Source organism: Entelurus aequoreus, linkage group LG25, assembly GCF_033978785.1.
Source record: "Entelurus aequoreus isolate RoL-2023_Sb linkage group LG25, RoL_Eaeq_v1.1, whole genome shotgun sequence".
Taxonomy (NCBI): Eukaryota; Metazoa; Chordata; class Actinopteri; order Syngnathiformes; family Syngnathidae; genus Entelurus; species Entelurus aequoreus.
In genome coordinates this window covers 1,447,174-1,461,433 of record NC_084755.1, presented here as the reverse complement: position 1 = coordinate 1,461,433, position 14,260 = coordinate 1,447,174, and the positions used below count along the sequence as shown (strand labels likewise).

General features: G+C 37.6%; 1 protein-coding gene across 2 annotated transcripts in view; it reads left to right on the top strand.

Moving 5' to 3' along the window:
- Nucleotides 1-14,260, top strand: part of LOC133642565 (uncharacterized) — a 194,471-nt gene that overhangs the window by 90,293 nt on the left and 89,918 nt on the right. The window contains exon 3 of one of the 2 annotated variants that reach the window (XM_062036830.1): nucleotides 14,088-14,170. In XM_062036830.1, the coding sequence (XP_061892814.1) occupies nucleotides 14,088-14,170 (83 nt within the window). Of the gene's footprint in view, nucleotides 1-14,087; nucleotides 14,171-14,260 lie in introns of those variants that run through there. The other variant, XM_062036832.1, reaches the window with a different exon arrangement.

Sequence of the window (14,260 nt, the reverse complement as noted above, 5' to 3'; positions counted from 1 at the left end):
TGAGCGCCGTGTGTAATGTTCTATATTTTCAATGGAACATATAAAATGTTGTTTACTTGAGTCATATTGCAGTCTACATGTGTCTCTTATGTGTGACTGCCATCTACTGGTCACATATTTCACCACATACCAAATAAAATTGCTTTGAGGTCAGTAAGCACAACCAGAATTATTCCGTACATAAGACGCACTGTCGAGTTTTGAGAAAATGAAAGGATTTTAAGTGCGTCTTAGTCCGAAAAATACGGTAATTGTGGTGTTTTACTACACACCTCTCTCTGGGTGTTATATGTAGCCACTCAAGAAGATTTAGCTCAACACTCATCCCGGGTGTGGCGTCAGACCACAGCATCACGCTAATGTCTACGTGCAGCAGTTATTTCCTTCCCATAGGAAACACAGGCTCTGACTCGCATGCCATTTACTTGCTAATTGCCCCCCATGATTAGTTCCCACTACAGTGAGTGTCACCAGCAAGTGTGACTACTGGTAAACTGTGTGGATAAAAGGCGTGAAAGCAGCGACTGATGCCTCGATGGCGCTTTTAACGTCATTACTCCCTGATTACACATATTGTATGTAGGCAGCGGGGAGAAGAAGAGAAACCTGATCCCTCATGGATCCTTATTTAAAAAAATGTGACATCACAGAAGATGATGCAAGCTAAATGTGTTAAAATGTATTCAACAACAGAGATCTTTAAAGCCTTTCACCAGGGGGGGGAGTTACTTTTTCCTCACGGATTAAATGAAGTCGTGATCTGTTGTTTTAATTACATATCTCCACTTCTGGGTTTAAGGAATAATACTGCTACTTATGAAAATGTGAGCCAGAGAAAGCTTAAAAATCAAGGAATATAGAATAGAAAGTACTTTATTGATCCCTGGGGGAAATTCAGCACCACAGTTCGCTCACAATAGACAATAAACACTTAGGTATTTTTTTACATGTGAATAATCATGCATTACATACTATACATTACCTTTTGCACTATATTAATTTATATTATCATGTGTTGTCAACTTTTTATGTTATTGCCTGAAATAAATAAATAAATGAAAAAAAGAAAAAGAAAAAATAATATAAATACAGTCTGTTATACAGCATTATTCACATGTGAATAATATAAATACAGTCTATTATACAGCATTATTCACATGTGAATAATATAAATACAGTCTATTATACAGCATTATTCACATGTGAATAATATAAATAGTCTATTATACAGCATTATTCACATGTGAATAATATTAATACAGTCTATTATACAGCATTATTCACACGTGAATAATATAAATACAGTCTATTATACAGCATTATTCACATGTGAATTATATAGTCTATTATACAGCATTATTCACAAGTGAAAAATATAAATACAGTCTATTATACAGCATTATTCACACGTGAATAATATAAATAGTCTATTATACAGCATTATTCACATGTGAATTATATAGTCTATTATACAGCATTATTCACAAGTGAAAAATATAAATACAGTCTATTATACAGCATTATTCACACGTGAATAATATAAATAGTCTATTATACAGCATTATTCACATGTGAATAATATAAATACAGTCAATTGTACAGCATTATTCACATGTGAATAATATAGTCTATTATACAGCACTATTCACATGTGAATAATATAAATACAGTCTATTATACAGCATTATTCACATGTGAATAATATAGTCTATTATACAGCATTATTCACATGTGAATATTATAGTCTATTATACAGCATTATTCACATGTGAATAATATAAATACAGTCTATTATACAGCACTATTCACATGTGAATAATATAAATACAGTCTATTATACAGCATTATTCACATGTGAATAATATAGTCTATTTTACAGCATTATTCACATGTGAATAATATAGTCTATTATGCAGCATTATTCACAAGTGAATAATATAAATAGTCTATTATACAGCATTATTCACATGTGAATAATATAGTCTATTATACAGCATTATTCACATGTGAATAATATAAATACAGTCAATTATACAGCATTATTCACATGTGAATAATATAGTCTATTATATAGCATTATTTACATGTGAATAATATAAATACAGTCTATTATATAGCATTATTCACATGTGAATAATATAAATACAGTCTATTATACAGCATTATTCACATGTGAATAACGTAAATACAGTCTATTATACAGAATTATTCACATGTGAATAATGTAAATACAGTCTATTATATAGCATTATTCACATGTGAATAATATAAATACAGTCTATTATACAGCTGAACATTACAGTGAGGCTTCACCTTTGGTAATCAACTACAACTGGCATGCACTTTTCAATCAAACAGCTGGTGTGTTATAAGTAAATACTTTCACTTTAAATACTCTGTAGGCTCAACAAAAGGAAAGACTGGCACATTCAACTTCCCAGCAAAGACTACTTCCTGGATACTGCACCACCCCGTCGTCCAGTCCTGGTGGTTGCTGTTCAATATTGAAATACATTCCTAAAATGCAGTAAAAAAGGATGAAAGCTAATCACGTAATACAAAAAGGTATACAATAATGACTTATGAAATACAAAAAACTTTGACTGACCCTTTAAAAAAAATGGAATGACAGTTTTTCACTGAATAAGACACTCAGAATTTACATGAAATTAAAGAATGTGGGATTTACAAAAGTAAGTAGGAACAATAAAACACTGAATATTAGGACTAAATGAACATCTTTTACGTCCCAGACGACCACCTCGATTGACATATATTACAATCAAGCAAAACACAACAAACTGCAACAACCCACATTTAATATATCATATTTTCCAGACTATAAGGCGCACTTAAAATCCTTTGGTTGAGCTCACCCACCTCGACGCTATTTTATTTGGTACATGGTGTAATAAGTGTGACCAGGAGATGGCAGTCAAACATAAGAGATAAGTGTAGCCTGCACTACGATGGGTCTCAAGTAAACACCAAGATTTTAATTGTTCCATTGAAAATATAGAACATTACACACACGGGACTCAAAAATCTATCAAAATGTTTTAGTAGGACTTTGGTAAGCTATGAAGCCACACCGCTTAAAGGATTGTCGGCGCATTAAACAGGAGTATTATTATGGTGTGTGTATAAGGTAAGACATATCTGGCGTTTTGTTTCGGAATATTATGCAAAAGCAACTTTTCTTACCTTCTGGTACCTGCTGATCTGTATTTGGGATCTGCATAAATCCTGAAAATTTGCTCGTGTCCATCTTTGTAGTCCGTGCCGACACCGTAGTCTATTATCTTCTTATGTGACATTCATCCTCCACTGTTGCCATTTCTAATATAAAGTAGCATAAAGTTCTTACTTATATCTGTCAGTAGACTAGCTATCAAAGCGCTAAAACATACCGGTGTAGTGAGTTCAATTATTCACCCAATTAACTTTAGTTATTAGAGATTTCCGGTCGGACGGTTTTTCACGGGACACACTCCGGGCGTTGTTGTTGCACTAGTGAGCCACGGATGAGGAGATGCTGCTCCGTTATCGATTGAAGTAAAGTCTGAATGTCATTAAAACAGTTAGCGCCATCTTTTGACACTTCTTCCACTCCCGTTCTTGCACGCTACACCGCTACAACAAAGATGACGGGGATGAGACGCTGTCACAGTGGAGGCACGTAAATAAGACCCGCCCACAAAACGGCGCATCCTGAAGAGACTGTCAGAAAGCGACTTGAAGATGATGTGTAAAACATCATCTATGCAACATTTTGAGCAAAGAACCACCATTACATGTTATGTAGACCACAAGGAAGTCTTTTACATTTAGATAAAAAAATCATAATAATATGACTCCTTTAATGCGCCTTATAATCTGGTGTATGAAAATAGACCTGAATAGACCCGCTCCTCGGCAGTTCTCCCTATAGTCCAGAAAAATAAGGTCTATACTAGTGTAAATGTGAGTGTGAATGTTGTCTATCTGTGTTGGCCCTACGATGAGGTGGCGACTTGTCCAGGGTGTACCCCGCCTTCCAGCTGGGATAGCCCCTTGCAACCCCGAGAAGGACAAACGGTATAAAATGGATGGATGGAATACAGTACAGTACTTGCAAATGAGACGTAGATGTGTAAGAAAACAAGTTAACTCTTAAAATTTTTAAATTAAACAATTGATTGTATTATTAAACAATTTACATGTGTGGAGATCTTGCTCCTCTGGGTTCTTAGGACCACCAGTTACTGACATCACCACTCCTTTTCAGAGTTTACAACACCGTTTATTTTACAATAATCTTGTTGGATTGTGCAAAAGTCTTTGTGCTTTTCAGCAATTGTCTTTTGCCTCGCTTGAGCACATCAATGGTCTCTCTGCTCTGCTCCGACTCGTGTTCCACCTTCAACAGCTCTCCCTTCTCCTCCCCGACTGCTGCCTTTAACAGAGCGACAGATGATCAGACAAACACTCTCACCTATGTCATCTACGCACCTGTCGCTGATCTCGAAGCCGGTCCTGGCACATCCCGCTTCGCTGCAGGCCCGCAGGCCACGCCCCCCCACAACATGCAATACACCATGAAGACACACGAAAGTATGGAAAATGAGTACAGTTGAGTCCCGGTATACCAGGTACCGGGAATTGTACTGTATCCACAGGCCTGGCCCTAACCAATCTGGCGCCCTTGGCAAGATTTTAGGTGGCGCCCCCCCACATCGGCAGTGAAGTGTATATACTCACAAGAAACCGAATAGCTTTGTCTTTTACTTTTTTTTTTACTTAAAGAAAGCAAATGAACATATTATATGAGAATGTTATGTTATGATTATCTTTAACCGAATCACAGCAGTGCTCAAATTAAAAAAACAGCATTCCCTCTCATGTGATATTGCTTAATTAACATTAATGATGTGCATTTTAACAACTAGGCTTACAACTATACCTAATATATAAAGGGGTGGAAAAGTGACTATTACCTGCAGGGCAAACATTAGCTAACCAGAGGGCAACAACAATGTAAACAAAAAACACCTGCTTAAAAGATCTAATACAAATGTCCCTGAGGAATGTAAGGTGGGAGTACTGTAATTACCTAACGTTACATTATTATTTTCCATAACAATTTAGCCCCCTCCACAATATTAACCCGACGTTAAAACAGAACTAGCTATTTATTGATTAGCAATTGCCGAATCATGTAACATTAGCTTAGTGCTAAAAAGCCAGGTTACTATCACATTCTGTAACAGACAAATAATTTCATGTAGGCTAACGTTACATACCTGCTACCTCTGTCTTTTTCTCGTTTCTCCTCTTCTTTTCTCTTTTTTGTTCCCTGGGCACTTGACAGTTTTGGCCGTTTTGACATCTTGTGGGGGGGGCGTAATGTTGTAACAAATATTTCTATTAAATAGGCTTTACTTTGCATTTTAATTAACGTGGGATTATTTTTTGTATTTAGAAATAATAGTACCAACTTTTTTTTTTTTTTCTCCAACATTTGTGGCAGTGGCGTGGCGCCCCCTGATGGACGGCGCCCTTAGCATTTGCCCATACGGCCTATGCCACGGGCCGGCCCTGTGTATCCATACCGTGTACTAAACATTTTGTTGTACTTTTCATGCATGTTTGGTGGCAGAACAACACAATTCCTCGGTTCTGCAGAGATCCGTCATAGTTTCTATTCCAGCAAATAGAGAATGTAATCCAGCGTGGAAGTTGTGTGTGTGACTCGTGTCCTCTTTATTTTCTGCAAGCTTGTTTGTTCCACTTGTATCTTTCAAGCAAATCCAGCTTGCATTACACTTTATTTTGGCGGCCCGTTCCATCACGAACGTGACAAGTGACTATTTTTGCTGAGCTGTTTTATTCCACTCGTCTCCCCGGCTGCTTCATTTCCTCTTTATTAGCGAAAGAGATGGGTTGGTCCTGCGTGTGCTGCTGCCCCTGCTCCTGCAGCGGGGGTACGTTCATCTTTGACACACTCCCACAGCACTGTGCAAACATTCATTGCACTGGAAATGCTCATTAGGAAAAACCTCCTAGACCAGGGGGTAAGCAACCCGCGGCTCTCGAGCCGCATGCATGCTCTTTAGTCCCGCCCTAGTGGTTCCCTGGAGCATTTTTATTTCAAAGGGTTGAGAATGGAAAAAGACGGCGGGAAAAATAATTTGTTTTAGTATGTTTTTTGTTTGAGGACAAACATGACATAAAACTTCCCAATTGTTAGAACTACCCCTGTTTAACATGTTTGTATGTATGCTTCACTGATGAGACTATTTGGTCAACATCGTTTTGTCCTACTAATTTTGGCGGTTCTTGAACTCACCATAGTGTGGACTGTGACGCTGTTTACATGTAAAATCTTCTACTCTTTCTTTGTCTCATTTTGTCCACCAAACGTTTTATACTGTGCGTGAATGCACAAAGGTGAGCTTTTGTTGATGTTATTGACTTGTTGGAGTGCTAATCAGGCATATTTGGTCACTGTGACACAACAGTTTGTTTACATGTAAAATCTTCCACTCTTTCTTTGTCTCATTTTGTCCACCAAAAGTTTTATACTGTGCGTGAATGCACAAAGGTGAGCTTTTGTTAATGTTATTGACTTGTTGGAGTGCTAATCAGGCATATTCGGTCACTGTGACGCAACAGTTTCTTTACATGTAATATCTTCCACTCCTTTGTCTCATTTTGTCCACCAAACGTTTGATACTGTGCGTGAATGCACAAAGGTGAGCTTTTGTTGATGTTATTGACTTTTTGGAGTGCTAATCAGGCATATTTGGTCACTGTGACGCAACAGTTTGTTTACATGTAATATCTTCCACTCCTTTGTCTCATTTTGTCTCATTTTGTCCACCAAACGTTTTATACTGTGCGTGAATGCACAAAGGTGAGCTTTTGTTGATGTTATTGACTTGTTGGAGTTCTATTCAGGCATATTTGGTCACTGTGACGCAACAGTTTGTTTACATGTAATATCTTCCACTCTGTCTCATTTTGTCTCATTTTGTCCACCAAAAGTTTTATACTGTGCGTGCATGCACAAAAGTGAGCTTTTGTTGATGTTATTGACTTGTTGGAGTGCTAATCACGCATATTTGGTCACTGTGATGCAACAGTTTGTTTACATTTAAAATCTTTCACTCTTTTGTCTCATTTTGTTCACCAAAAGTTTTATACTGTGCGTGAATGCACAAAGGTGAGCTTTTGTTGATGTTATTGACTTGTTGGAGTGCTAATCAGGCATATTTGGTCACTGTGACGCAACAGTTTGTTTACATGTAATATCTTCCACTCCTTTGTCTCATTTTGTCCACCAAATGTTTTATACTGTGCGTGAATGCACAAAGGTGAGCTTTTGTTGATGTTATTGACTTGTTGGAGGGCTATTCAGGCTTATTTGGTCACTGTGAAGCAACAGTTTGTTTACATGTAAAATCTTCCACTCTTTCTTTGTCTCATTTTGTCCACCAAAAGTTTTATACTGTGCGTGAATGCACAAAGGTGAGCTTTTGTTAATATTATTGACTTGTTGGAGTGCTAATCAGGCATATTTGGTCACTGTGACGCAACAGTTTGTTTACATGTAATATCTTCCACTCCTTTGTCTCATTTTGTCCACCAAACGTTTTATACTGTGCGTATATGCACAAAGGTGAGCTTTTGTTGATGTTATTGACTTGTTGGAGTGCTAATCAGGCATATTTGGTCACTGTGACGCAACAGTTTGTTTACATGTAATATCTTCCACTCCTTTGTCTCATTTTGTCTCATTTTGTCCACCAAACGTTTTATACTGTGCGTGAATGCACAAAGGTGAGCTTTTGTTGATGTTATTGACTTGTTGGAGTGCTAATCAGGCATATTTGGTCACTGTGACACAACAGTTTGTTTACATGTAATATCTTCCACTCCTTTCTCATTTTGTCCACCAAACGTTTTATACTGTGCGTGAATGCACAAAGGTGAGCTTTTGTTGATGTTATTGACTTGTTGGAGTGCTATTCAGGCATATTTGGTCAGTGCATGACTGCAAGCTAATCAATTGTGTACTCCCTCGTCCCAGGAAGAATGCTTTGCGGAAATCTTTTACTTATAGAACTGTATCGCTCTGGAATAACCTGCCTCCAATTCTCGCTGGCATTGAAAGTAAACTGGTTTTTAAAAGGAAAGTAATATTTTATCCGAGTCTTTACATTAGTTTGCTTGTTGATGATTTTTGTTATATTTATATGGTAATAATTATTCTGACTGTAAATTGTGTGCTTGTTTTCTTATTGATGCTTTTATTTTTTTTTTGTATTGTGTAGTTATAATTATATGCTTTTACTTGTGATTGTATTGAGTTTGTGGACCCCAGGAAGCTTAGTGGGTTGTTGTGGCAACCAGCTAATGGGGATCCTTAATAAAAATCAAATGCTAACGTGCTATTTAGGCTTGCTGTATGTACATATTGCATCATACTCTATAAAAGAGGTTCCACAGCCTCCGTAGCGGAACCTCCAGGTTCTGTAGCAGCTTCTTCCCTCAGGCCGTAAGACTCTTGAACGCATCAAAATAATACCCTCAATTCCCCCCCCAAAAGAATCAGGATCAGAATAGTTTTTTATTGCCATCGTTTGAGAAGGGGTTCACAAACTAGGAATTTTACTTGGTGCAACATAAAACACAGAATAGAATAACATGAGCTGTAACTGAGCTATCAGATCTTGTTATTGTTCATGTGCCTTGATGGCCGAGGGGGGGGGGAACTGTTCAGGTGGTGGGAGGTGTGGGTCTGGATGGACCGTAGTCTCCTGCCTGAGGGGAGAGGGGAGAATAGTTTGTGTTCAGGGTGAGAAGAGTCAGCTGTGAAAGGGATTAAGTGGCTGGAATATAAAGACAATATAACATACATCCATAAACGTGGATACATATGCAAAAGTGCAATATATTTATCTGTACAGTAATCTATTTATTTATATCTGCACCTTATTGCTCTTTTATCCTGCACTACAACCAGCTAATGCAACCAAATTTCCTTCTTATCTGTACTGTAAAGTTCAAATTTAATAATAAAAGGAAGTCTAAGTCATTATGCCTCATTTGTAGCTATATTTGAGCTCATTTAATATCCTTTACTTTTATCCTCTTTGTATTTAATTTATATTTGCATGTCTCGTGACACATTATCTGTATGTAATATTGGCTGCATTTCTGATAGTTGTTTGTGTGCCGTGTTGTTCCAGACCACAGCAAATGTTGCAGTGTTGTTCCAGACCACAGCAAACATGACCTAGCTTGCCAAAGATTGTAATAAATCCATTAAAAGAAGACAGCCTGCAGTTTCCTTTAACTTGGACACACACTTCTATACCTTTGGCCAGGGGTCACCAACGCGGTGCCCGCGGGCACCAGGTAGCCCGTAAGGACCAGATGAGTAGCCCGCCGGCCTGTTCTAAAAATAGCTCAAATAGCAGCACTTACCAGTGAGCTGCCTCTATTTTTTAAATTGTATTTATTTACTACCAAGCTGGTCTCGCTTTGCCTGACATTTTTAATTCCAAGAGAGACAAAACTCAAATAGAATTTGAAAATCCAAGAAAATATTTTAAAGACTTGGTCTTCACTTGTTTAAATAAATTCATTAATTTTTTTTACTTTGCTTCTTATAACTTTCAGAAAGACAATTTTAGAGAAAAAATACAACATTAAAAATGATTTTAGGATTTTTAAACACATATACCTTTTTACCTTTTAAATTCCTTCCTCTTCTTTCCTGACAATTTAAATCAATGTTCAAGTAAATGTATTTTTTTTATTGTAAAGAATAATAAATACATTTTAATTTAATCCTTCATTTTAGCTTCTGCTTTTTCGACGAAGAATATTTGTGAAATATTTCTTCAAATTTATTATGATTAAAATTCTAAAAAATTATTCTGGCAAATCTAGAAAATCTGTAGAATCAAATTTAAATCTTATTTCAAAGTCTTTTGAATTTCCTTTAAAATTTTTATCCTGGAAAATCGAAGAAATAATGATTTGTCTTTGTTAGAAATATAGCTTGGTCCAATTTGTTATATATTCTAACAAAGTGCAGATTGGATTTTAACATATTTAAAACATGTCATCAAAATTCTAAAATTAATCTTAATCAGGAAAAATTACTAATGATGTTCCATAAATAATTTTTTTAAGTTTTTCTCTTTATTTCGGTTGAATTTTGAATTTTAAAGAGTTGAAATTGAAGATAAACTATGTTTTAAAATTGAATTGTCATTTTTTTCGTGTTTTCTCCTCTTTTAAACCGTTCAATTAAGTGTAAATATCATTAATTATTAATAATAACATAGAGTTAAAGGTAAATTGAGCAAATTGGCTATTTCTGGCAATTTATTTAAGTGTGTATCAAACTGGTAGCCCTTCGCATTAATCACTACCCAAGAAGTAGCTCTTGGTTTCAAAAAGGTTGGTGACCCCTGCCTTTGGCCATTCTAAGACAGAAATTTCCAGGAGTTAACTCACCTTCTGAGAAGTTTTACTAATATTTTCTAATGTTGTCAAAATGTGTAGAATAAATATCACATTTCAACATTTCTGTCAACGCAGATTTGCTTCAGCCTGCGACACATGGTCATTTTGATAGTAGGCTATTATAGCTAATATAGACACTTACAGTGGTGGTCAAAAGTGTACATACACTTGTAAAGAACATCATGTCATGGCTGTCTTGAGTTTACAATCATTTCTACAACTCTTATTTTTTTTGTGATAGATTCATGAAGTTTGCTTCTTTTATGAATTTATTATGGGTCTACTGATAATGTGAGGGTCAAAAGTATACATACAGCAATGTTAATATTTGCTTACATGTCCCTTGGCAAGTTTACCTGCAATAAGGCGCTTTTGGTAGCCATCCACAAGCTTCTGCTGGAATTTTTGACCACAAAATTGGTGCAGTTCAGCTAAATGTGTTGCTTTTCTGACATGGACTTGTTTCTTCAGCATTGTCCACACTCCGGGAAGGCCATTCTAAAACCTTCATTTTAGCCTGATTTAGCCATTTCTTTACCACTTTTGACGTGTGTTTGGGGTCATTGTCCTGTTGGAACACCCAACTGCGCCCAAGACCCAACCTCCGGGCTGATGATTTTAGCTTGTCCTGAAGAATTCGGGGGTAATCCTCCTTTTTTCATTGTCCCATTTACTCTCTGTAAAGCACCAGTTCCATTGGCAGCAAAACAGGCCCAGAACATAATACTACCACCACCATGCTTGACGGTAGGTGGTGTTCCTGGGTTTAAAGGCCTCACCTTTTCTCCTCCAAACGTATTGCTGGGTTTTGTGGCCAAACAGCTCCATTTTTGTTTCATCTGACCACAGAACTTTCCTCCAGAAGGTCGTATCTTTGTCTATATGATTTTAGATGAAACAGTTGGGTGTTCCAACAGGACAATGACCCCAAACACACGTCAAAAGTGGTAAAGGAATGGCTAAATCAGGCTAGAATGAATGAAAGTCCTGACTTAAAGGTGTGGACAATGCTGAAGAAACAAGTCCATGTCAGAAAAGCAACACATTTAGCTGAACTGCACCAATTTAGTGGTCAAAAATTCCAGCAGAAGCTTGTGGATGGCTACCAAAAGCGCCTTATTGCAGGTAAACTTGCCAAGGGACATGTAAGCAAATATTAACATTGCTGTATGTATACTTTTGACCCTCACCTTTTCAGTAGACCCATAATAAATTCATAAAAGAAGCAAACTTCATGAATGTTTTTTGTGACCAACAAGTATGTGCTCCAATCACTACATCACAAAAAAATAAGAGTTGTAGAAATGGCATACTTGGTCAACAGCCATACAGATCACACTGAGGGTGAACGTATAAACAACTTTAACACTGTTACAAATATGCGCCACACTGTGAAGCCACACCAAACAAGAATGACCAACACATTTCGGGAGAACATCCGCACCGTAAAAACAACATAAACCCAACAGAACAAATACCCAGAACCCCTTGCAGCACTAACTCTTCCGGGACGCTACAATATACACCCCCCGCTACCACCAAACCCCGCCCACCTGAGCCCCGACATTAATGAACTAGCATCCCAGAAAAGGTGGCAGGTATCTGGCTTGGGCACATCAGATTAGATCAGTGTGTTGCAAACTGAGCAGTTTAAAGTCCTGAATGGTTGGTTTATTCATTATTTTATTTTCAAATTTATTAGCCTGTGGAAAAATTTAAAGGCCTACTGAAATGATTTTTTTTAATTTAAACGGGACTAGCAGATCCATTCTATGTGTCATACTTGATCATTTCGCGATATTGCCATATTTTTGCTGAAAGGATTTAGTAGAGAAAATCGACGATAAAGTTCGCAACTTTTGCTCGCTGATAAAAAAAAGCCTTGCCTGTAGCGGAAGTAGCGTGACGTCACAGGAGCTAGTATTCCTCACAATTCCCCGTTGTTTACAATGGAGCGAGAGAGATTCGGACCGAGAAAGTGATGATTACCCCATTAATTTGAGCGAGGATGAAAGATTCGTAGATGAGGAACGTTACAGTGAAGGACTTGAGAGGCAGTGATGGACGTATCTTTTTTCGCTCTGACCGTAACTTAGGTACAAGCTGGCTCATTGGATTCCACACTCTCCTTTTTCTATTGTGGATCACGGATTTGTATTTTAAACCACCTGGGATACTATATCCTCTTGAAAATGAGAGTCGAGCACGCGAAATGGATATTCAGTGCCTTTTATCTCCACGACAATACATCGGCGAAATGCTTTAGCTACGAGCTAACGTGATAGCATCTTGCTTTAACTGCATATAGAAACAAAAGAAATAAACCCCTGACTGGAAGGCTAGATAGAAAATCAACAATACTATTAAACCGTGGACATGTAAATACACGGTTAATGCTTTCCAGGCTGGCGAAGGTTAACAATGCTGTGCTAACGACGCCATTGAAGCTAACTTAGCAACCGGACTGCACAGAGCTATGCTAAAAACATTAGCTCTCCACCTACGCCAGCCAGCCCTCATTTGCTCATCAACACCCGTGCTCACCTGCGTTCCAGCGATCGGCAGAAGGACGAAGGACTTCACCCGATGCGTTTGGCGGCCCGGAGACGTAGGAAGTCAAGGTGAAGTCGGCGGCTAGCGCGGCTAGCGCGGCTAGCGCTCCAACAAAGTCCTCCTGGTTGTGTTGCTGTAGTCCGCTGCTAATACATCGATCCCACCTACAACTGTCTTCTTTGCAGCCTTCATTGTTCATTAAAAAAATTGCAAAAGATGTCCAGAATACTGTGGAATTATGAAATGAAAACAGAGCTTTTTGTATAGGATTCTACGGGGTACCATAACTTACGTTACTCGGACTTCGTCACGCGCATACGTCATCATACCGCGATGTTTCAGCCGGATATTTCCCGGGAATTTTAAAATGTCACTTTATAAGTTAACCCGGCCGTATTGGCATGTGTTGCAATGTTAAGATTTCATCATTGATATATAAACTATCAGACTGCGTGGTCGGTAGTAGTAGGTTTCAGTAGGCCTTTAATATACATTGATGTTTTTTCGTTTGTTTTTTTGAAAGTTGATTTTGCACTATTAAGTTATATAAGCGTTGCTCGTTCCATATTCAGTGTTAAAGCAAATCAGTGTAGCAAACTGAGCGATAATTAGCGTTTTATTCATGCACTTTCTCTTGCTACTTCAAGGCTTGAATGTTTGATTCATTCATTATTGTTATTTTATTTTCAAATGTATTATTAGCCTGTGGAAAACGTTTATGTTGTTATTTATCTCAGAAGGCTGCAAATAGAAAAGAGGCATTACATTTTTATTTACATTTTATTTGATATGCCATTGATATTTTTGAATTATTATGATTTGAAACTGGATTTTGCATGTCACTATAAAGTTATATAAGCCTTGCTTGTTCAATATTCAATGCAAAACTTGTTTGGGTCCCTATTAAAAGGTTAATTTGTTCAACTTTGGCCCGCGGCTTTGTTCAGTTTTACATTTTGAGTTTGACACCCCTGGCTTACTGTATCCCTTTTCCTCTTCTTGTCTTCTTTCAGTGTGCTGTTTTGTGGTTCACAAGCGGTGCCACGAGTTTGTAACCTTCTCCTGTCCCGGAGCTGATAAAGGTCCCGACACAGACGTAAGTTTTGCTGTTTCACTTTCTACCAGTTCCTTCTACTCTATTGTGTCTGTCACTCGCTGGCCGCTTCGGTTATTTCCTACGTGTCAA